The 24,005-nt window shown below is 41.3% G+C and overlaps 1 protein-coding gene and 9 non-coding genes across 11 annotated transcripts; 2 read left to right on the top strand and 8 right to left on the bottom strand.

Moving 5' to 3' along the window:
* Nucleotides 1–607: 607 nt before the first annotated feature.
* LOC147061771 (uncharacterized) lies at nt 608–23,181 on the bottom strand. Of its 2 annotated transcripts, XM_085927428.1 has the most exons (17): nt 23,052–23,181; nt 22,407–22,535; nt 21,858–21,929; nt 21,529–21,702; nt 21,296–21,453; nt 14,952–15,140; nt 14,282–14,777; nt 13,982–14,144; nt 11,866–11,977; nt 9,115–9,205; nt 8,483–8,569; nt 5,982–6,134; nt 4,699–4,828; nt 4,587–4,619; nt 4,417–4,514; nt 3,940–4,023; nt 608–1,417 (listed from the first exon to the last, which is right to left on the bottom strand). In XM_085927428.1, the coding sequence occupies exons 1-17, from the start codon at nt 23,121–23,123 to the stop codon at nt 1,316–1,318; spliced, it is 2,343 nt and encodes a 780-aa protein (XP_085783554.1). In that variant the 5' UTR covers nt 23,124–23,181; the 3' UTR covers nt 608–1,315. The 2 variants fall into 2 exon arrangements, with proteins under 2 accessions (XP_085783554.1, XP_085783564.1); XM_085927438.1 differs by lacking the exon at nt 4,417–4,514.
* On the bottom strand, nt 15,781–15,853 carry trnae-uuc (transfer RNA glutamic acid (anticodon UUC)). The gene has a single exon. It is a non-coding gene; the product is annotated as a tRNA-Glu (tRNA).
* On the bottom strand, nt 16,418–16,490 carry trnam-cau (transfer RNA methionine (anticodon CAU)). Its single transcript has one exon. It is a non-coding gene; the product is annotated as a tRNA-Met (tRNA).
* On the top strand, nt 16,863–16,935 carry trnar-ucg (transfer RNA arginine (anticodon UCG)). The gene has a single exon. It is a non-coding gene; the product is annotated as a tRNA-Arg (tRNA).
* trnam-cau (transfer RNA methionine (anticodon CAU)) lies at nt 17,878–17,950 on the bottom strand. Its single transcript has one exon. It is a non-coding gene; the product is annotated as a tRNA-Met (tRNA).
* Nucleotides 19,116–19,188, bottom strand: trnam-cau (transfer RNA methionine (anticodon CAU)). Its single transcript has one exon. It is a non-coding gene; the product is annotated as a tRNA-Met (tRNA).
* trnam-cau (transfer RNA methionine (anticodon CAU)) lies at nt 19,430–19,502 on the bottom strand. Its single transcript has one exon. It is a non-coding gene; the product is annotated as a tRNA-Met (tRNA).
* Nucleotides 19,726–19,798, bottom strand: trnam-cau (transfer RNA methionine (anticodon CAU)). Its single transcript has one exon. It is a non-coding gene; the product is annotated as a tRNA-Met (tRNA).
* trnar-ucg (transfer RNA arginine (anticodon UCG)) lies at nt 20,168–20,240 on the top strand. The gene has a single exon. It is a non-coding gene; the product is annotated as a tRNA-Arg (tRNA).
* trnam-cau (transfer RNA methionine (anticodon CAU)) lies at nt 20,888–20,960 on the bottom strand. Its single transcript has one exon. It is a non-coding gene; the product is annotated as a tRNA-Met (tRNA).
* Nucleotides 23,182–24,005: the final 824 nt, after the last annotated feature.

The following is a 24,005-nucleotide window of genomic DNA, read 5'->3' as shown; positions in this document are numbered from 1 at the left end:
TCTATCTATCTATCTATCTATCTATCTATCTATCTATCTATCTATCTATTTATTTATTTATGTATTTATGTATTTATTTATTTATTTATTTATTCATTCATTCATTCATTCATTCATTCATTCAATCATTCATTCTTTTACCTGTCAGGTGAGTAGAAGCACTTGGGGCTAAACCCACACTGTGGCAGGATTTTTGCAATTTGCACACGCTTTGACAATCATGTTTTTTTTCTTTATGGATCAATAAATAGTTGGTGAACTTGGTACTTCAAGACATTGTCTTAGAATAAGAACAAAAGTAAATCAACATGTTGTGCTGTAGCACCGAGTCAATTGCTGACTAATTTTTTTGCGATTGTCCAGTTTAGTCTCGTTCAGCTATTTTGTTCTTTATGCAACAAACAACTGCAAAAATGCTTGTATTATTATTATTTTTTTTATTATTATTATTATTATTATTATTCTCTCTCAGCTAGTATACTCGGAACTTGGAGCAAATATCACCACACAGTAGATGAATGGCTGGGACAGTATATCGGGGAACACAATCAGACAAAGTCAAATGAATAAGAATGAAATCACTCCAAAACAAAATGTTTATCTCAGAAACACATTATTTATTCATTCAAATACAAAATACAAATACAGTCCATTTAAACACAGCCAAAAACCGCCCCACTTTCCTGAAGTGCAAAATGGCCACCAAAGACACAACTTGATACCCAAAACACATGAATGAGGTGGTAGTTTATGCAAGAATTTAAGTAAACTATTTCCTTCTTTTAAACCAAGTCAGACAGTAGTCACAACACTAGTTGTATTATTTTAGTTGAGTTTTCAGTCATCTGGACATTAATAGAACATTTAGCAAGATTACCTGAAAAAAATACAAAACTGCAGAGGGTGGTGCAAGAATTCATTTTCCCCATTTGAGTAGCTATGGCATTACCCCAAAATTATAATGGCACTGCCCAGCTGCTCATTGTCACGCATGAACCAGGAAGACGTCCGCGAACTAACAAACAGATGGACAAACAAACACAAATATGAAAATGTTTTTGTCGGCGCCAAGACATGCATTCATATCCCTCCGTACACTTGTATTGCAGTCTTGGTAATTAAAATATTGTTTGTATGTTTAATCAAGGTTTTACTGTGTGGAATTGAAAAAACATGATTTCTATTTCCATTATTTGACAGAATGAGTTTTCACCTTCTGATAGCTCGATTTAATAATGCTGGAAAACAGGAACAGAAACTAAATGGTTGATAGTCTTGTCATGTATAGAGAATGAATTCTAATTTCCGTTGCCATCTATATAACCTCAGCGCGGGCCCTCTTGAAGTCGTGGATGAATTGACAGATGAAGCCAAAGAGCTCCTGAGAGTCCTGGTCAGCCGCCTCTCCAAACTTCACCTTGTAGCAAGAGAAAACACACATGTGGTTACTTGCTTGGAAGGACACACGCACACACAATTTTAACCAGCACAATTACTTTATAATTAGCGAGCGCCGGTTAGCCTGATTAGTGCGGCGATTCCTGGGTGGCGGCGTATGTTTGTTCTTAACATCGGTCAAATTAATGACCTCATAAAGTGCCGCTGCATGCCACCTGCTCCGCTGGTGTATTTTAACACTGACTTGAACATGGATTGCTTACTTAATACTCATCTGGACGCTTCGGGGTCACCAACATTGAATTCCAAACTTTCAAAAGGTCAATTGGGGTTAAGTGGCCTAATTAAAGTGCTGCATGCTGCTGGGAGTGCCTCTGAGGTTTTCCTTGTTTTTAACATTTGAACAAAAAGGAAACACCATGACACATTTATTGCCTTATATCACGAATCTTTATCGATGCAAGTTTGACAGAACACAAACATTTCTCTGCATTTATTTGTGAATGAAGCACATGTCTGCATTCGTGGTTATGGGATTAATACCATTTGCATCAATGTCTCTCTGTCACTACATTGCGGTAAGTTAATGTGTACATATTTCTGGCAAACACAAGTGCCAGCTTACAGCATGTCATGTCTCCCTGCACCATTTCCATTTCCTTGCCTCAAACGTCTTTACAACCAGCCGTAATGTTTTATACATAAAACATCTCAACTATTCAAGGTCATCATTAAGTATTCTTTGCTCTTGTGACCAGGCTTAATATTATTAAGTCATATGAGTCTTTTTGTAGATCCTCTGCTGGTTTGCACTAGTCAGCTGCCATCATCTATCTCCATGGCCTTGCAAGTAGCTTTGTGTTACATCGCATTACTCCGCACTACATCACATTCCTCCGCACTACATCACATTACTCCGCACTACTTTACACTCGATGCAACACCAGATTGAAAGACAAGAGAACAAATAAATACATTTCCAGGTCTTCTCAGCCCTTATGTCAGAATGAATCATTGAAATGATGTGCTGCCACAATTTGACGGTGCAAGCAGAAGCTTGTTCATTTATCGTCTGTTGACCATGCCTGCTTTTGACTGGGCTCATTTGGGTAAATTCATGAGTATGTCACAGAAACTGGTGTCAGAGGCAATTTTTTTTTTTTTAACTTTCCATGGGGCGGTAAAGGAGCTTAGGGGGGTTATGTTCAGGTCCTCAGTAATGGCCTGGATACCACATTTTGACGACTGATACTTTCAGTAACATTCTAAGGCAGTTCACAATAAAATGTAAAATCAATAAACACTCTAACAAACAACAGAGCGCGACAATAATTATTCTTCAGAAAAAGTAATATTTTTCATCACACTTCTTGCCCTGGAGTCTAACTTTCTGTCTAAATACTGTCACAAGGATTTTTGACTTAAGGAGGATGGTCTTAACAGGACGAGACAAAAGATCAGAGGCTGAATGTTTGCTGCGCTCACTCCAGTCTCTCGTCGCCGCACATTCGAGTGCAAGCTGTGGCGAAACAGAGCAATCTAATTTTGGCTTTGGGTAACCCAATTGTCTGCTCTCCTAGCGCTGATTCTATAGCGCTCATTCCATCATAGCCAGTGGTGAGCATGTGTGGGCTTTCAATGGAGATTGATAGAGGCCATTTGAGGGATTTTTCTAAAATACTGGCTTTGTTCTTTGGTTAACCCCAAAATATTAATATGAATTTAAGGTGCTAGCACAAAATAACTGATGATAGATAGGAAAGAACTGAAATATCTTTTACAACCTCTACCAAGTAAGGTTGATCCCATACTGCTTACGCTAATTCAGCATTTCCAAAGCTTCATTGGGTCAAAGTAGGTCTGCTTTACGGGAGAAAAATAAATCTTAGTGCACACCATTCAAAGTCACAGAATTGGATACACAGACCATGTGTGTACCTTTTGCAATCTAATAGTGGAGCATTTTATTGTTCTGTCAGCACTGTAGTTGTCACTGACAGAGATAGATGAATTGAGATGTATTATTTGTTGCAAATGAAAAATGTTTGGACCATTTTTTTGAAATTGGATAATTTCCCATGGCACCCTGAATTAGAAGCACAACTCTGAAGGAAGTCTGGACGATTCGAAGTTAGTCGCCGCCTATTAGAGCAGGTGTTATGTGACTTTGAATTTACTAGGCTCTGACATTTTTATGACCATTATGAACAGACAAATATTTATGAAAGACAGTACAGTGCTACTTTCTTCATTATAAACATATTCCCACCCAAAAAAAATAGCTGTTTTTGTGGCAGCTGGAACGAATTAATGAGATCTCCTTTCATTTAAATGGGGAAGGCTGATTTGAGTGGTCACGAAACATAATAAGCTCAAGTCAAAGTACCTCTGTACTGTCATGTGCCTGATGCCCGGGACGAGTTCCAGGTGTTCGACTTGTATTTTTTCCTGTGCTTCCACTGGCAAAACGTTCAAATACTTGACACCACAGGACACAAGAGCAATAAAAAGAAGATTTCGATATATAAAGTCCGGGATTACCAAAATGCCAGAGTAGAGCTTTTTCATCTCCTCGCAAGACCTCATCAAGTCCAAAAGATCTGTGTTGTACCTCTCCACAGCCACCTGGGGAATAAAGACAATAGAGTGCAGGTAAGTGGCTTTTCAATCAGACAGTCTGTGCTCATCACTAATTATTCTTTCAGAAAATTCCAGTCTGTTTAGTATGCTGTGTTCATACAGTAGTGGTTGCTGGATGAGCTCTGCTAATTAACCTGTGACTCACATGGAAACAAACTACCTTTCTTTCATATCGTGACTGAGCCATCTACTGCCTACGTGTGTACCTTCAAACTACTTACCTACTCAGCACCAAATTTTTGACCTACCAAACTCAAAATCGAAAAACAGTACGTACCTTCATAAGTACCGACAGATATATTTTGAATCTAATTACCGACCAACTTATCAGTAATCAACTGACGTACTAATCTATTACTTGTACATTTTTTATTTTACCTTCAGGTCTTTGCTAAATTGTGCATGATGCGCCCCAACATTTCTCTTCTTGGAGGTTTTGCCGTACTGGATGACTTTTTGCAGTTCATTTTTCAGGACTGAGAGAACACAGACACAATTTTGATGCTGCAGGCCATTGGGGCCAAACTCATAAGATGCCATCTACTCACCATCTACTTCAGCAGTTAGGCCTTTGACAGAAGCTAAGACACACAGAAAAAAAATCTGTTTCATATAACTTGATTTTCTTTTATCTTCGATCAAACATTGGGTCGTAAATACCTCCTGGGACCGCTTCAAATTCCGCCAACTCCTTAGTAAAGTTGGCCAATACCGGCTGGTGTAACATAATCTGCTCCACAAGGGCATGGAGCAAGGTGAACGTCCGCTCTCTACCGCGAAGCTGCGACAGCTGTAGATTGAAAGCGCAGACAAACAATGACATGGGAGAACCTCTTTACATTTGTCGAAGGTTGAACATTCGTGTGTTTTTGTGTTTCTTCTTAAGTGTTTCTACATGTGAAGGCCAGACAGGAGATTGTCGATGTAAAGATTGAATTAATTCCTTCAAGGTGACTTTTTTTTCTTGGTTTTACTTTGTCCCCATCATGAGTGTAGTGTCTAGGTTAGGATAAAAACAAGTTAAAAGCCTGACAATATAAATGAACACTTTTGAATGTCCAATGCAGGTCTCAGCAAATCTTACAAGAAGTGCCCAGTGAGTTTAAAATAATCTTCAGTGCCTTTTTCTTGCAGTCAGGCGTTCACTCAAAGAGTGTCTATCGCCGGCTATGTCACCTTAATAGCCCAATAAGAACACGCCTCAGAAGGGAACGGAAGGCCTCGGCTTCATTAGAACAGGTCGAGGACATTTTAGGTGTGGGCCCAGCACACGGGCCCTTAAAAACTCCCGGTGGGGACACTCACACACGACAGAAAGTTCAAATTAAATTCGGAACAGTTGTGTCACAAGACTCCACAAGACTGCAAAGCCATTTAGACTTTTAAGCGAAACATAGTTATGTTTAATTCTCCAACGTGGCTTTCACTTTCTCACCATGTCTAGCAAGGCAGAAAACATCAGGTGGTTACATTCAACAACTTACAACTCTGCTGTTTTGCTATTTGTGTGCTATGCTAATTTCTGCAATGATGCAGTAAGCTAATTTGTTCCATACTATTCTGTGCTCTAATATTTAGGCGATGCTACTGCATATTGTTGATACGACGAGTATTTTTACTATCTGTACTTAACTAAATAGAGAAAATGAGTACTTTTGCCAACTGTCTATTCCACCAAACTATAATCCGACAAATTCCTTTATTAAAACATTTGTATTGCTTTATGTAAACTGTGCTATTCCCGTGCCTACACTGTGTAAAATTCATTTGTGAATTTGAGGTACAAAGTGATCATTCGTCAAAATGTGAGCGTGAGAGACCCGAATGCACTTAAGCTGCCACAGCAGGATGGCCGAGAGTCAAAATGAAGAAAAGCTCTGTTGTGTATGTCAATGAGCGGCGTCTTATTAGCGCTGCGCCACAGCTCAACAGCGGAGTCATACTTTAGCTAACGTTGAGAGGCGGAATCCCTTGGCCTTTTTCTTTCCGGCGTTCTCATTGAGGTAATTGCCGATGGCCAGCAGGTACTCCAGCACGGCAACGAATGACCTGCAGGAGTGCAGCTCTGCACACATTGCAATCTTCTGGCCAATCAGCTGCAAGGCAAACAATGTCTGACTTTATTATTTTTGCTTGAATTAATTTCCCCACACAGCAAACATGTTTTGAATGTTAAGTTTTAAGGTCAAAATAACTCTGGGCAATAGTGAGTTGTTGTTTTTTTATTCTAAACACCACCTCATTTGACCCAATGAGATGAATAATCAGGCCTGTGTTGTTGGGCGAGATGATTATTTTGTATGGAATTGTGTCAAGTGCTAATATCCCTCTGGAAAAAACACACAACTCTGGTTTAACAAGCACAAGGCGGAAGTGAAAGTAGGACTGCTACAGTTTTTCCAATGAGCTGTTTGGAGCAGAAAAAGAGGATGATGTGGGAAGGCACTGTATGCTCATGTTGTCTAATTCGCCACACACACATCTGTCTGGGTCAGATGACCGATGGGTCAGCATTCATTTTGCACCTTTTGGGAGAGTTTTACCTTTTTTTTTGTTCTTTTAAAGTCTCTTTAAGTATTTTGCCATCATGTAATGATGTAAACTAAGTGCATTCCATCACCACCACAAATTGTTAACTTTTTTGTTTTCCTTTTCCTGCTTCCTTTCTGTCCTTGTTGGTTCATTCATTCATTCATTCGTTTGTTTGTTTGTTTGTTTGTTTGTTTGTTTGTTTGTTTGTTTGTTGTCTCGGTCCTTTTCAAGTCTAGCCACACAAAAAAAAATCCTAGTGTTTGCTTAGTTAGTCAGTTTCTGGGGATTTTCATAGATTTTATATTTGTCGAACGACCCATCTACGTTGTTTACCTTTTTGTTCTGTTTAAATTTAATTACTTTTTGAGTGCACACTACCCTCGCCTTTCTGTTTTCCTGCAATTGGGACTCCACTCTAAATGTGACAACATTTATAAAACGAATGAAAACTATAGCGAAAATGTCCAGTGCTTTTGTCAATCATGTTTGGGGTTCATTTTAAATGTATTTTATTTTGGTATTGTGGAAGATCAGACAGCCATTTTGAACTGCAGTTCACCTTACTTAGACAATACTTTGTGACATACTGAATGAAAACAAAGCAGTGGAATGGTGACGCACTGTTTTTTTCATCGGGTCCTTCCACATCCCCAAAACATTCATGGTTCATGATTGAGCACTCCAAATCGCCTGAGGTGTGAGTGGTTGTTGGTCTCTGTGTGCCCTGCGATTGCCTGGCAACCAGTTCAGGATGTCTCCCACCTCCTACCCGATAACTGCTGGGATAGGCTCCAGCATGCTCTCGACCCCCGTGGGGACAAGCGGCAAAGAAAATGGATGGGTGGACGGACAGATGAAAACAAAGCAATAAAAGAATAAAACTAATGCTGACAAAATTAACAAAGCGGCATGAAAATCTATTTAAGAAAAGTGGAAATTAAACAACTAAAGTCAGAACAAAATAGAAATTAACTAGAATGAAAAATTAACCATTAAGACCATGCATTGGTACTTTGTGACCCCCCCCAACTTTTGTTGTGCCCTATTACGTACTGTCAGGTTTTGTTGCATTTACCATTTTAATTTTACAATGGCCTAGGTTTCTCATCTGCACTGTGACTTTTGTGCCAGTTTATGATCTGGCCAGGAAATCACGGTCTGTCAGGTTCGCCCATCTTTTCCCACAACCAACCTGTTTTAGCCACGGCGGCCTTAAACATGGCTGCTGGGAACTTAATGTAAACATTAAGATGGTATAAATTGGCATGTATACCTCGCTTAAATTACAACCAGGTAGAAATAAAGTTTTGGGATTTTTTCATTTTAGTTGAGTTTGACGCAGTGCCACTGTTTGTCTTCATTGTCAGTTGAAATTAAAGAGAAGTTTGTGAAGAATAAAAAAAATAGAGTAGAAGAAGAGCTGGGAGCTGTTGCTGTCTGACTTCAATAACTTCACAGCCTGCAGTCCCTAAAGCCAATAAACAATGATCCTGTGTAAGAGAGTCACACTGGCTAATGATGAAATATTGATCCTCACGCCAGCAAAAACACTAAAAACTATATTTGCTTATTTTGTTTGGACCTCTCTTCATTCATTTGTCTTCATAGAGAATTGGAAGTTTTCCCAATGAAGTTAAATTGCATTCTTTGAATTCTTGGCAGCATCTTCTGAACAAAGAACAAATTTGATTTGATTAAGATCCTTTCTCCTCGTTCTCCATCACATCAAGAGTCGTCTTATAGTGTGTTTTGTTTGAAGGCTTGCAAATCAAATAAAAAGGAAAAGCGTGAACATTCAAAGGATGGGGCAAAGAGCTCTTGCTCCATTAATAGTGGTTAGCGTGATGGGAGCTTTTAGGGATGTCGCACACATGACAGCAAGGATTTGACCTTTGCAGGTCAGTCCACTCACAGGTTGTAGATCCCTCATGCTGATGGGAAGCTCTCTCAGGGTCAGTAGCAGGTCTAGTTGTGTGCTCAGGTAGGGAATGTCGCACATCTGCAAAACACAAAGAATCCTTTAAAATGACAACCTCGGAAACATTTCAGGTTCAGATAACAACATTGTGAAATGATTCCTGCTCACACCGCGAGCCTGCTGTTTAACCAAAATTAAGCGTGCTCTAGCCTAAAATGTCACCTTGTTTTCTTTCCTTTTTAATCTGCTAGCTTTGTGGGATATTCCACAATGTGTGTTAGCTTGCCTCAAACAGTAATTGGGGATGTTTATTTATTCTGGCGGACTGCCTGGAGCTTGTCACAGGTAACATTTGCCTGCACAGAAGAATCAGCGTGTTGCACATGCAATAACGCGCTCGTCTTGCATCTGAAATTCCTCTCAGGTCTATCATCCTGGAAGCCATTCTGGGATGTTTGTGTTATTTATCTCTTTTGACCAGGCATGCACACACATACACACACAGGTCAGATGGGTGGATATTTTGTAAGAAGGCATCTTGGCAGAGTGAGAATAACATCATTGAAATGGGGCCACGCGTGTTAAATCTGAAGGTGTTAGTCACAATCGAGAAACGTAAACTCTACCTCCATCATGTACTGGTCCACAATATGTAGCTCACTCACTGGTCCTTTGTAGGATTTATACATCTCCACATCCTCCAGAGTGGGAACATACCTGTCAGGTTTGAAAACACATCATCAGCCCAGTGCAAAATGGAACAGCCACTTCTCAGAAAAGACTTGTCAAGGTTTTTCTTGTCGAGTTGAAAGCGTTGTGCAATGCGAATCTGTTAATTGAATACTCACACTGCCAAGACTTTGTTGAATGCATCACCTTTTAAATCCATTTCTAGGATCTTAATAGCTAAACGGTGGATGATACGCCAATTTAACTTTCTTTCCTTTTTAATTATTCATTTTTATTAGTATCATCCTTCTCGGCGAGAGGGAAGGAAGGCACACGTTTCTGCTGCTTTTTAGTGAGCGGGTGCCATTGATTTTGAGTTAAGTGAGCCAATGTGGTTGTTTGTCCTATCAAGAGATGTGATGCATTTCAATTCCTGTCGAATGCACAAGCTGTGACATTTCAAACCATGCGCGTGGATACAAACGTTGCCAAATCTTTCAAATCAGATATATAGACATAATCTTGCAAAGTTTCACCAGAAATGTGGATGCTAACCACAGCTAAACAAAAACATCCATGAATTTGATTTGGACACAGCTTAGAAGGGACACAATGACAAACAGAATGACAAACAGAATGACCCTGATTTTTTTTTTTATGGCCAACGTTGTCATATTTATGAATGAAATACGATGGTTTACTGGAATAGACTCAAAGTGAGCGTTGCTGAAAATACCCCGACGGCATTTGCCTTAATTAGCGGGGTATCAAGGATGCGGCAAATAGTCTCAATCAAAAATTGATCAATAGTGCTCTATCAAATCAAAGCTGAGAGCTGCTACATCAATCTTTTTTTTTGTTTGTTTCATAGAGGCAAAAAGCAAATAACTCTCTCACAGTCCATTTCTTCTGGGCCTCAAGGTACGCCCCTAACGTTGACCCTTTTATGTCATTCTGCCCATCTACGTTTAGAGCGGATGCTACTCGCCGGTCGGGGCGGAGCCGTTTAGTGCCTGCGCTGACTATAACCTCGCTCGAGTGCGGTCCAACTTCCTCTTCCTGTCATTTGCTCGGCTTCTGAACTCCAAACCAAACGCGGTGACTTTTTCATGAGGCCGCTTCGTGCCTCCGGAGCGCCACTGGACATTAATATTGCAGCACCTGTTGGGAGAGCTTCTTTTTAAGATTGTATTCCTGAGGCACACGCAGTGGCACATTAAAATATATATTATGTTTTCATAGAATAAATAAAATCCTTCTCTTCCACAGTACATTGGATCAGCGGGTGCCCTACAGGGGGAGGTCAGCATCCAAATGCAGTGAGTTAACTGCAAGTAAGAAGCCACTTTCTCCATGACCTTCCAGAGGTCATGTCAATAGTTTCCATCTCCACAAATATCCCAGGATAAAAATTTCATTACCGCTCTGCTCTGGTAAAAGGTTTTGCCATTGGCCCTTTAGTATGAGAACCTCGAGCATGCAGAAGAGTGTGCTTCAAATGGGGCCTTCTGAGCTACGTGGGCCAGCGTGGCCTTCTTTTCTACTTGAACAATATACATCAGAGAACAAAGCTACCCTATAACTACATTTGTGTTTTCCTTTCTGCTCCTCCTTTCTGCTTTCTTCGATCTGTCTGCTGTTGCTTTTAGCGCTGGTTGAATTGGTATTGTCAAAGTTGGACTGACATCTATGGCTGTATATTACAAACTTTGCCCTGTTTGTTAAATAGAAAAGAATTAATCACGCGCTTGTCACCGGGAGCAGACATACTGATGTGCATCTCTGCCTTTCAATTAATATTGCTATGCGAGATCATTAAATAAAATTGTCTCACTTTAACTTCATTATTCATTTCTTTACAGCTTGTATTGGTTCATAAAAGACGGGAAATAAACCAACACTCTGAAGGTGAGCAGGACCTTGTGAAAATGGTCAAATGTAATATATCAATATTTGATGCTAAATCAAATAGGCACATGGCAGCAAATCCACGAAATCTATGATTGATTCATCACAGTGAGAATGATGAGGAGAAGGCTTTGTAACTTCAGTGTGGTTCTTCTTCTTCAGAAACAACTCCAGCTGTCTCAATGCCCTGTGGCACCATGCAGCCTCTTACTGGTCACTCTTGGAACTACAATGCCAGTCGTGCTTTTTGTCACGTCGAGTTCACCTCACACATTAAGCACGTAGCAGATATGCCATCTTTATTCCTCATCTTGCGTGAGCGCTTCTATTTATAAAATTGGTTGAAATGTTGAGCAGTATAGAAAATGGACAATTTGAAATATTTCATTTTTTTTTCCTACGGTAAAATTTGGAAGCTGAGTTTTGAATTACACACATATTCATTTCTGTTTTCAGCACCCTTTTTAGAGAGCATCTGCAATTGCATGCCCTGCATAGTAAATCCACCACAAAAATGTTGTTATTCTCAATATCAGATGGCTCAAATTCCACCTGATCGGTACAATTCTTGGTAAACTAAATTGAATCAAACTTATCATGTCTCTCATTAGGTTCCACAGCCTCAGTGTCACGTGATAGCATTAATATCCTCTTGAAGTTGGAATAGGAGACCACTGAAAGCCAAAGGTTGAAATGCGCCGCTTCCCCTGCTCGCTGACTCGGGCACAAAGATCGACTCGCCTCTCGTGGTAGCCAAGAAGGAATACAAATGAGCAAGTTGGGGCCTGAAAAAGTCGTACCTTCTCAGAGATGTGATGTGCTCGTCAGACAGGCCTCCGTCCTCCTCGTTAATGATGAACAGTTTGTCCTTCAGCTCAGCGGGCTGCACCGCAAAACTTTTGAGGAAAATGTCTGCAAGAACAAGAAAAGCGACAGCGTGAGCTCGGCTGTGTTTTTGTGTCTCGTCTTGTATTGAAATGACTCAACCGAAGAAGACAAAAAGTTTGTAGCCTAATTACGCCTCATTCCTCCTAACACCTCAGGGAAACACATTTGCAACAGCAGGTCGATTTGTTATGTTTTTACACAAAATTTGAAAGCAGCAGCGTGCGAGAATCAACTGCTTAAAGAGTTGTTATCGGATAAGGAGATCACATTTTTGGAGGTGTGAGAAAGCTTTCTCACATCAGCAAAAATGTGAAATGTGAAGCGCGACTCATTCAGTAAATACTTCATTGTTATTTTTATTCAAGCCATCATAAAGGAAAAAACCAGAAGCTCCCTCTTTGACAAACACCAAAGTGTATGAATGAATGAATGAATGAATGAATGAATGAATGAATGAATGAATGAATGAATGAATGAAATCTGGAGGTAATGAAATGCAATGTCTGGTGATGTCTTATGCATTGTAGACTTGCGGCTGTAATTAACCGCAAAGGATTTTCTGTTTTTAAAAGTTGTTTAGATGATTGTTAATTTATCCCAATAATTTTGGTTGGTCAGAAAGGAGCAGGCATTAATATAAACTGTTGTGATTCCTACAACATTTACCTAAATATAATGTAAATAACCCCAATATCTAAGATGAAATTCTCCAGTGGAATCATATTAAAAATTTATTGTGGTAGTTTCAAACAAAAAAAAAAAACAAAATTGAGTCCATAAGTCTGTGTCCTAATTTTTATTGACCTGATGAAAGACATTTTACACAGCTCCTTCCAAAAGGCAGCAAAAAAGGGCACTGAATTAACATCTCTGTGTCAGCCCAGGATAGAGTCCTATCACATACACAACTGCGCAAGAGCACACACACACACACACACACACACACACACACACACACGCACACACACACACACACACTCTGTTTGTAAAATCCCATCTGATACGTGGTGTGGAATGAGATATGAGACGTATAAGAAAAATAAACAGCAGCAATGCTGACTTATTTTTGAAAATCATACAAATAGTGCACTCTGTGTGTGTGGGGAGGGGTGCCAAGAGACCATAAAGGGCGGAGAGGGAAAAACTCCTATTAAAAACTGTTTTTTCCACTCATATTTGCATTAATGAAACTTGACTCCAGGGAGACTTCGTGTGTATTTTTAAATCCCCAAAAGCAAAATAATAATTTTCTTCACCAAACCATTGAAATAAATATGACATGTCGATATTTTGAGTTCACATGGCCTCAGCTGCAACATTTTCAGGCCTTTGAAAACGACAAGCTGAGCAATTTCTGAGGTAGTCTCTGTCCCACAGGGAATCGCAGCTATCTAGAACATTCTGAATCCATATTTCATAAATATGTGGACTCTAATTATGTTGCCCGCCTGCACATTCATCCTGATTCCATTCAGCAGGCCACCGCTCACCGCTGGGTCCCTGAGCCTGAGCAACTTGGAGGACTTGGTGACGGAAGCTTGTGAAATGGTCTCCCCCAACTGTGCTCTTGAAATATACAAGCAGCGCGCCATCAGTTAATCAAAAAGCTTTTGAAGAGGAAAAACGATATGGCCCACTTCTGGGGAGCCCTGCTGTAGCCACTGATGACAGACTGCACCCTGCAGGCCAAAGAGTGGAACAGTGGCTATCTGCCTCAAAATGGTCCAACTCTCAACTTGTGTTTTTTCTTTAAAAACTTTTATTTGCGTGAGCTCGTACATTTAATAAATTGGTAAGACCCACCCATTAAGTGGGAAATTATTGTTATTATTTCTGACACGTCCATCATTTTTTTCTCTTGCAAATTCCAGCTAGCACGTCAAGTAAAAAGCGAAGCAGAGCCGCGGTGTCGGATTCAGGGGTTAGTTAGCGTTAGTTTGTGATAATCAGCGACATGTGTATTTTTGTAACTATTAAAGAAAATATACAGTCTCACAAAAACAATGCTAATTATGTTTGGTTACTCACTGAAGTTGTGTGCAATCTTCTGGTTGAGCATGATGTGTTGTGTACTGCTGGGCTCCGGTGCTGTAAAGGACCCCACGCTTTTTACAGAAAACTCCATGTACAAACGCCTTGTGTCAACTTCAAGTCTTTGCTGGTTCCCTTTTCCCCAAAATGATTTCATAATCTGCAAAGAAACAACACGTTTGCAGGTGAAATTGACACATTATAGAAGAATACATGATTAAAATATCACAGCCTATCACACCAATCCCCAAATATTAATCAACCGGTGTACAATGGACGTGTTAGGTGATGTGCTACCTTGTCAGGTCCAACTAGGTCCCAGTGGAAAGCCTTGGTGCGGTTCTTTCTTGGACTGATGTTTAATTTGAAGTGGGGTAAAGGTGGGGCTGGTGGGGCTGATGGGATTGTCTTGCTGGAAGGAACTTTTCCCCCTAAGGATTCTTCTAGATGGTTTGGAGGGTTTGTGTTAGAGGGTGGGGGGCCAGGGTGGGAGGGGTTAGGATTTGGGGCGATCTGTGTGGGAACATCAGGAACTGCTGAGGAGGAACTTTGACTTGGTTCCTCAGCCAAATTTGGATCTTCATAAACATCCTCGCCAGGAGACTCGACGTCAGAGCTGTTATTGTCCTCTCCTGCATCTTCTGCTATGCTGAGATGCCGGAGGCTGTCGCTGCACTCACTCTTGGACTTTCTTTTCCAGTCCGAACATAACTTGCTGATGGCATGGACCCAAGCATCTCGCTCTGTTTGCACAGGACCGGGAAGTGACTGACACGATGGGGGCAGTCTGAAGCTGTAATAAAACCGTAAGCCACAATGTTCTTATGCTTTGGACTATTTTGATGGATTATATTGTTAGAAGGTGCTGGATAGAATGGCACTTTCCTCAAAAATAGCATTCACAATATCAGCATTTCTTCTCTATTATTATAACATTTATCACGTTGACGTGAAGACTTCCACTCACTGGTATTCATTTTTACGAGTGACGAGGGTAAAGGTATCGGCACTGCGACGTTTCTGGACACTGGTGTCGCCGTCAGACAGATGGATCACAATGCTTACAGGTGTCGAGGACATCAGTTCGCCCTCGGCGGTGGCTCGCCGACTGAAGGGTACCAGGGTTAGTTGGCCAGGGTGCAGCTGGACCTCATATCTGGAATGACAGTGGAGTAGATCATGTGATTTCTAAGATTGATAGATAGACAGGAGTAGCGTAGTTTCTCTAAATTCTGGCCATTCATCCAACAGATGCTATGCCCAAATTTGTTGCCTTAATAAGGACCAGTTTTAAGTGTCATTTTCTTGTTAGGAAACTGTCAAGAAACCACTTTAAACTAGAATGGCAAGTCATGTAGTAGATGTTATTCTTATTCTATCAACATTACACGGTACCACATGCTTCAAGGTTCTTCTTGTGCCTGAAGCAACAAAACAGCCCCAGGGCATTGTACTCCCACCATCATGCTTCACAGTGGGAACAGTATTTTTCAATGTGGAAGGCCTTCCCATTCTTTCTCAAAACAAACGCACCATGTTCATGTCCAAACAGCTAAATGATAATATGTTATTATACAGTTAAATTGTAAAATGAAAGTGGAATGGAGTGGCTCCTTTGGGCGTTTTCCCGAAGGGGTCGCCACAGCAAAACGCCTGTTATTTTTGTCCAGACGATTCGCATGAGAAGTGTTTCACACAGTTTTTACGCCGGATGGCCTTCCTGACGCAACCCTCTGCATTTACGCGGGCTTGGGACAGGCACAGTGGAGACACTGACGTTCTATGGCTGCATATGGTTCCCTGACCGGGAATCGAACCCAGGCCACGGGCGGTGAAAGCTCCGCATCCTAAGCACTGGACCATCAGGGAAAATTGTGCATTGAAAGTAAGAGTAAAATAGTCGCATGATACCACCCGCGCCACAGACCTGTTTTTAGTTGGTCGAAGACAATGGTTCTTAACCTTGGTTTGATCAAACCCTAGGGGTTCGGTGAGTTGGTCTCAGGAGTTCGGCAGAGCCTCCACTGCGGAGATCCGAACACACCTGTTTTATTGTGTAAATTCAGGATGACGTATATATAAACTTGCCTCGCAAAGGCAACAGCAGAAGTAACACTGATTTACAGGTATGTCAAATTGCTATTGCGGCGACACATTATCTGTAGGGTAAAACAAACCAACAAGGGGTAAAACTAATTACCCATTCAAAGAAACTGAAAAAAAGAAATACTTCGTAATGACAGAAGCCCGGTTCGCTCTGTCGGTAGAGCATGAGACGCTTCTGCACAATTTCTTGACTTGAGCCTTATGACAAACTAGGGTTTCCTACTCTGGTTAGGGTGTCCAGCAAAGGTTTCCAACTGGAGTTTCTAACAAGGACGAAGGTTTCCAATCAGGGATAGAGTTAGGGCTAGTTTGCACTATATAAAAGTGTGCCCCGTGTGAGGGTCGAACTCACGACCTTCAGATTATGAGACTGACGCGCTACCGCCTGCGCTAACGAGGCCGTACACTGCATGTTTTACAATTCTTTTTTACTGTAAAATTGATTCAACCACCGGCCATTTCCATCAAACTCAACTTCACGGAAAGAAAACTATTTTATTCTGAGCAACCAGCTCTCTTCTGAAATTGACAATAATTTTACTGTGGACTATGGAAAACAGTGCCCCGTGTGAGGGTCGAGCTCACAACCTTCAGATTATGAGACTGATGCATGACCACTTGCACGAACAAGCCTATATGTCAATTGCATTGCAATTCTCTTTTACTATAAATGGCTTAATCTACAGGCCATTTACGTCACAATCGTGAACTGCACTTGCCACTAAAGGCTGCAGAGTCGTTGTCATGTTACACTTGGTGCAGTCTTTCACATGGCTGTGTGGCCTAATGGATAAGGCGTCTGACTTCGGATCAGAAGATTAAGGGTTCGAGTCCCTTCATGGTCATTATGACATTTCATGCAATTGAACTCAAAAACTTTACTTCTATCTGAACCCAACCCTTAGATTACTAAGGTTACTTGGGTTCTGATTTCTTTTTGTTGTGCTGACCCCCGCCCCCCAATGTCAGTTTTCAGTGCATTAAAGTGACAAAATCCAAAAGACAAAATGGTTTCTCTATTGCACACTAGGGCCAGCGTTTCCAACTCGGGGCAGGGTTTCAAAATAGGGTTTCCAACTGGGGCAAGGGTTTCCAATTAGAGCTCGGGTTTCCAACAAAGGTGTCTAACTCGAGCCGGCGCTAGGGTTTCCAACTGGGCAAGGGATTTCCAGAGTTAGGGCTAGTTTGGACAATATAAAAGTCTGCCCAGTGTGAGGATCAAACTCTTGACCTCCAGACTATGAGACTGATGCGCAACCGTCTTTTACAAATCTTTTTTACTGTAAAATTGATTCAACCACTGGCCATTTCAATCAAACTGAACTTCACCGAAATAAAAAATTACTTTAGTCTGAGCATTCTGAAACTAGGGTTTCCTACTACAGTTAGGGTGTCCAGCAAGGGTTTCCAACTGGGGCTAGAGTTTCCAACTAGGACGAGGGTTTCCAACCAGAGATAGTTAGGGCTCGTTTGGACTATATAAAAGTGTGCCCCGTGTGAGGGAGTTGTCAGTTGACAACCGTCAATTTATGAGACTGACGCACTTCCTCCTGCGCCATCGAGGTAATACATTTGCTGTTTTACAATTTTGCTTTACTGTTAACTTGGTTCAACCACTGGCCATTTCCATTAAACCAAACTTCATCGAAAGAAAAATTTACTTTTGTTTGAGCATTCTGAAATTAGGGTTTCCAACTAAGGTTTCCAACCGGGGCCAAGGTTGCCAACGAGGACGAGGGTTTCCAACCACGGATAGAGTTAGGGCTCATTTGGACTATATAAAAGAGTACCCCGTGTGAGGGTCGAACTCACGACCTTCAGATTATGAGACTGACGCGCTGCCGCCTGCGCTAACGAGGTTGTACACTACATCTTTTACAGTTCTTTTTTACAATAAAATTGATTCAACCACCGGCCATATCCATTGAACATCGAAAGAAAAACTTACTTTTGTCTGAGCATTCTGAAACTAGGGTTTTCAACTAGAGTTTGAGATACCAACTCAGGTTTCCAACTGGGGCTAAGGTTTCCAACCAGGGATAGAGTTAGGGTTTGTTTGGATTATATAAAAGTAAGCCATGTGTGAGGGTTGAACTCACGACCTTCAGATTATGAGACTGACGCGCTACCACCTGCGCTAAAGAGGCTATGAACATTTGGCTTTACGCAAATCTTTTACTGTAAAATTAATTCAACCACCAGCCATTTCCATCAAACTCAACTTCACGGAAAGAAAACTATTTTATTCTGAGCAACCAGCCATCTTCTGATATTTGACAATGATTTTACTGTGGACTATGGAAAACAGTGCCCCGTGTGAGGGTCGAGCTCACAACCTTCATATTAGGAGAGTGATGCATGACCACTTGTACGAACAAGGCTATATGTCAATTGCATTGCAATTCACTTTACTGTAAATGGATTAATCTACAGGCCATTTACGTCCGTCACAATCGCGAACTTCACTTGCCACTAAAGGCTGCAGAGTCGTTGGCCTGTTTCATTTGTTACAATCTTTCATATGGATGTGTGGCCTAATGGATAAGGCGTCTGACTTCGGATCAGAAGATTGAGGGTTGAGTCCCTTCATGGTCATTATGAGATGTCATGCAATAGAACTCAAAAACTTTACTTCCATCTGAACCCAATCCTTAGATTACAGTAGAAATGTTTTTTGGGTTCTGACTTCTTTTTGTTGTGCTGACCCCCTCCCCCCCCTCCCCCAATGTCAGTTTTCAGTGAATTAAAGTGACGAAAACCAAAAGAAAAAAGGCACATTAGGTCCAGCGTTTCTAACTCGGGGCAGGGTTTCAAAATAGGGTTTCCAACTGGGGCAAGGGTTTCCAATTAGGGTTTCGAACTCAGGTTAAGGTTTACAACTAGGGCTAGGGTTTACAATTAGAGCTAGGGTTTCCAACAAAGGTGTATAACTCGGGCCAGCGCTTCCAACTAGGGTTTCAAACTAGGTTTTCCAACTGGGGAAGGGATTTCCAGAGTTAGGGCTAGTATGGACTATATAAAAATGTGCCCCGTGTGAGGATTGAACTCACGACCTTCAGATTATGAGACTGACGCGCTGCCGTCTGCGCTAACGAGGCTATGCACTTACTATTTTACAAATATTTTTTAATGTCAAATTGATTTTACCACAGGCTATTTCCACAAGAGTTTCACAGAGAGAAATACTTTAGCCTGAGCATTCTGAAACTAGGGTTGGGGTGTCTACAGTTTCCGACCAGGGATACGGTTTGCAACTGCGACGAGGATTTCCAATTCTGATGAGGGTTTCCAACTCAGGCTCGAGTTATGATTAGGGCTAGTTTGGACTATATAAAAGTGTGCCCCGTGTGAGGGTCGAACTCACAGCCTTCAGATTATGAGACTGACGCGCTACCTCCTGCGCTAACGAGGCTGTACACTTAAAGTTTTACTAGTATTTTTTACTGTAAAATTGATTCAACCACGGGCCATTTCCATTGAACTTCACAGAAAGAAAAACTTACTTTTGTCTGAGCATTCTGAAACTAGGGTTAGGGAGCCCAACTCAGGTTTCCAACTGGAGCCAAGGTTTCCAACGAGGACGAGGGTTTCCAACCAGGGATAGAGTTAGGGCTTGTTTGGACTAGATAAAAATATGCCCCGTGTGAGGGTCGAACTCACGACCTCCAGATTATGAGACTGACGCGCTGCCTCCTGCGCTAACGAGGCTGTACACTTAGTTTTTTAAAATTCTTTTTTCCCGTAGAATTGATTCAACCACCGGCCATTTCCAACTTCACGGAAAGAAAACTTTATTTTATTCTGAGCAACCAGCTATCTTCCGAAATTGACAATGATTTTACTGTGGACTATGGAAAACGGTGCCCCGTGTGAGGGTCGAGCTCACAACCTTCAGATTATGAGACTGATGCATGACCACTTGCACGAACAAGGCTATATGTCAATTGCATTGCAATTCACTTTTACTGTAAATGGATTAATCTACAGGCCATTTACGTCTGTCACAATCGCTAACGTCACTCGCCACTAAAGGCTGCAGAGTCGTTGGCCTGTTTCACTTAGGACAGTGTTTCATATGACTGTGTGGCCTAATGGATAAGGCGTCTGACTTCGGATCAGAAGATTGAGGGTTCGAGTCCCTTCATGGTCATTATGACATGTCGTGCGTTAGACCTCAAACACTCTACTTCCATCTGAACCCAACCCTTAGATTACTATAGAAATGTTTTTTGGGTTCTGATTTCTTTTTGTTGTGCTGACCCCCTCCCCCCAGGGTTTCCAACTGGGGCAAGGGTTTCCAATTAGGGTTTCTAACTCAGGTTAGGGTTTCCAACTAGGGCTAGGGTTTCCAATTAGAGCTAGGGTTTCCAACAAAGGTGTCTAACTCGGGCCAGCGCTTCGAACTAGGGTTTCAAACTAGGTTTTCCAACTGGGGAAGGGATTTCCAGAGTTAGGGCTAGCATGGACTACATAAAAATTTGCCCCGTGTGAGGATTGAACTCACTACCTTCACATTATGAGACTAACGCGCTACCGTCTGTGCTAACGAGGCCATGCACTTGGTATTTTACAAATCTTTTTTAATGTAAAATTGATTTAACCACCGGCCATTCCCATAAAACTGAGTTTCGCAGAGAGAAATACTTTAGCCTGAGTATTCTGAAAGTAGGGTTCGGGTGTCTAAGGTTTCCAACCGGGGATATGGTTTGCAACTACGACGAGGATTTCCAATTTTGATGAGGGTTTCCAACTAGGGCTCGAGTAATGATTAGGGCTAGTTTGGACTATAAAAAAGTGTGCCCCGTGTGAGGGTTGAACTCACGACCTTCAGATTATGAGACTGACGCGCTACCTGCTGCGCTAACGAGGCTGTGGACTGGCTGTTTTACAATTCTTATTTACTGTCAAATGTATTCAATAACCGGCCATTTACATCAAACTGAACTTCACAGAAAGAAAAAGTTACTTCAGTTTGATTATTCTGAAACTAGGGTCTCCAATTTGGGTTAGGGTTTCCAACCAAGTTTTCCAACCGGGGGCGGGGTTAGGGTTAGGACTAAATAAAAGTGTGCCCTGTGTTAGGGTCCAACTCACGACCTTCAGATCATGAGAAGTTGTAGGTCTGTCCAGTCTTCGATAAATCTGTAACTTGAGTGATATCTAAAGCTGAAGGGAAGTAAAGGACTTAAAAGAGAATGTTTGTACTTGACCCATCGGAAAGATGCCAGTCCGCCTCTGTGCAGCATAAGGACACCTTCCCGGAGGGTTTGGGGACCTTGAGGCTGCTGCTGTGTCCTTGCACTGCCCCCCTCAGCATGACTGTAGATGTTTCTATAAATGATCTGGTTAACAAGCTGCATTATCTGAAGCAGAAGAAGCACAGATGTTGATGGAGTCAGAGCAAATATAGTTTGTAGTATAAAGTGTCAAAATTCAACCTTGTGCTTATCGTCCACTGAAGTAGCCTCCAGTTCGTAATCATTGTGGCCTTTGAATGAAATAGAGAATCTGGAACCGACTCCGTCATCACAACTCTTGACCATAACAAAGGGAAGTTGGCGCTTGATTATGCCTTTCTCAATCGTGCACAGCATTTTTGTGGTGAAATCCATCTGCATAGAGAGACAGATTTATTTTTTCATCGATACGTAGATAGATAGATGGGAAGGTAGGTAGGTAGGTAGGTAGGTAGGTAGGTAGGTAGGTAGGTAGGTAGGTAGGTAGGTAGGTAGGTAGGTAGGTAGGTAGGTAGGTAGGTAGGTGATACCTGAAGAACACGCTTCTTCCATCTGTAGCGTCCATGCTTGTGCACGCTGAAGTTGTACTGTGAAGGAAGCTCCTGTGTTGAAAACCACAGCATAAGAAATATTGAAGACATACAAGAACAGAATCATAGATGACAAAATGTCTGATAGTATCACCATTTAGTAACTAAGTCGATTTTATACTTGTTTCCTGTCGTACAAAATGAGCTACAAAATGTCTGACTGGGCGAATTAAACAAATTAATCATCACTGGCCCATGACTGTGTGTCACATTTTAAGGCGATAAAAATGTTTTGTAATGCAAATCACTGCATGAATGAGACTACTAAGCGAGACAGATTTTTGTTGAATGATTCCAGCTCAGTGTGTAAATCTGAGTGAGAATTCTTGTTCAGTATGAGCCCATGCTCACCTATGAATATGAATGGATGGACTAAAATGATTGTAAATACATCACCATCTTTCTGTGAGCAATAAAGTTGTCACAGTATGATAGCATCATAACTTTAGGTCGGCACAAAGACAGTACGATTCGGATGTTCTCTCTAACCTCGTCAGGGGAACTCTGCAGTTTGGTTAAGTGATCCCGGTCCTTCCTGGCCAGTTCCAGAGCGTCGTCGATGGACAACTCTCCAGTCTTCACTTTGTGCATGATGGTCAGCTGCATCTCATTGCTCAGCTGAAAACACAGCACATTGCAACTCAATCAGGACCCAGACGCTCTTATTTCAAGTTTTGACTTTTGTCATCAAGAAGGAAATTATTATTTCAGTTTCTGTTTGTTTCCAAATGAAACTTTCAATATTGTTGCTACGTTCATTGGCATCTTCATCACGTATTACCTTCTAATATGTCTAACAGGCATGACTTTCTAATAAAATCCACACATGATGATAGCATGCAATCGCCAAGCAGAAAGTACTCGATGTGAGATTCAAACCATGAACCTCAGAACTGTGAAGCAGCCACGCTAACCGCTAGGTCACAGTGCTTTGAAAGAGGAAACACTACTGTAGATATACAGTAAGCTTGTCCATGAGAGTGTTTGCACAAGTTACAAGTGAGGAAGTAATGACAGTTTCAGATCCTTCTAAAAAGTAAATAAGAGTCTGCATTCAGTGTTGTGCCATATTAGACTTTGAACGAGTATCTGCTTTTAACACAATCTTTCTTGTCCTGATCGGCGTTTTCTTACCTGTGGCAAGTCCTCAATGAATCTCTCCATTGTGGACACATTGTCCTTCTTCTTTGCTCCTAAACTCGGCATTCTTGGAGTTAGCCTTCAAATCCAGCGCACTTCCAAACTCCACTGGACTTGTTTTGTTCTTTTCTAGCACTGACCTGCTCCAACCGTTGTTATCATATTATGTCTGTGGCAGTTCCCCACCCACTTTCACCTCAGATTCCACTTCTTGCAGGTATGTCGGGCCCGCCTGATTATATAGGCCCCGCCTCTTGCCCCACCTTGCAGCTTTCTCCTCAGGCAACACACGTTTGCGCATGTGTGCAACACAATTCAAGCAGTGGCACACTACAGCACTTACCATCATCATTCATTCGGGTGGGAAATTTACCCTCATAAGGAAGTTTAAAATGAGGAAGAAGGAGAAAGGGGACACTGGAAACTAATGCTACATTGCAGGGTACATATAACAACATTTACACAACAGAAAGAGCAACCAGTTTGGTCACATACTTAGAAACGGATCCGTAAGGTACCACTTGTAATTGTTCTCCTTTAAAACTTTTTTGTTTCATGGGAAATAGTACTGTAGTACTTAAGAACTGCACAGGCAATGTTTTAGGTAACAATTGAACATGTAAAGCTTAAAAAGTGGTCAATAATAATAACATAATAGTAACATATATTTAACTTTAATGACAAACTGTTGCAATTGTCCACAAAGGTTACATTTGATTTGTTAAATGGACAGATGGTCAGGTCACTTGAATACACAAACAAAAAAGAAGCTTTTTTTTTTTTTTTAAACAGGCACTGTTTATTTAAGTAATCCATAATTCATTGTCAATTATCATTGTAATTCATCCTGATGAGCTAAAAGAACACAAGCCATCAGTTTTCTGAACCACTTGATATACATTGATTTTTAAGCAATTTTTAGAAGGAAGATAAACACCTCAACTAATG

Source organism: Syngnathus leptorhynchus, chromosome 1 (assembly GCF_054491065.1).
Source record: "Syngnathus leptorhynchus isolate UIUO chromosome 1, UIUO_Slep, whole genome shotgun sequence".
NCBI lineage: Eukaryota > Metazoa > Chordata > Actinopteri > Syngnathiformes > Syngnathidae > Syngnathus > Syngnathus leptorhynchus.
Note: the sequence above shows the minus strand (reverse complement) of the source record. Positions and strands in the feature narration are given on the sequence as shown.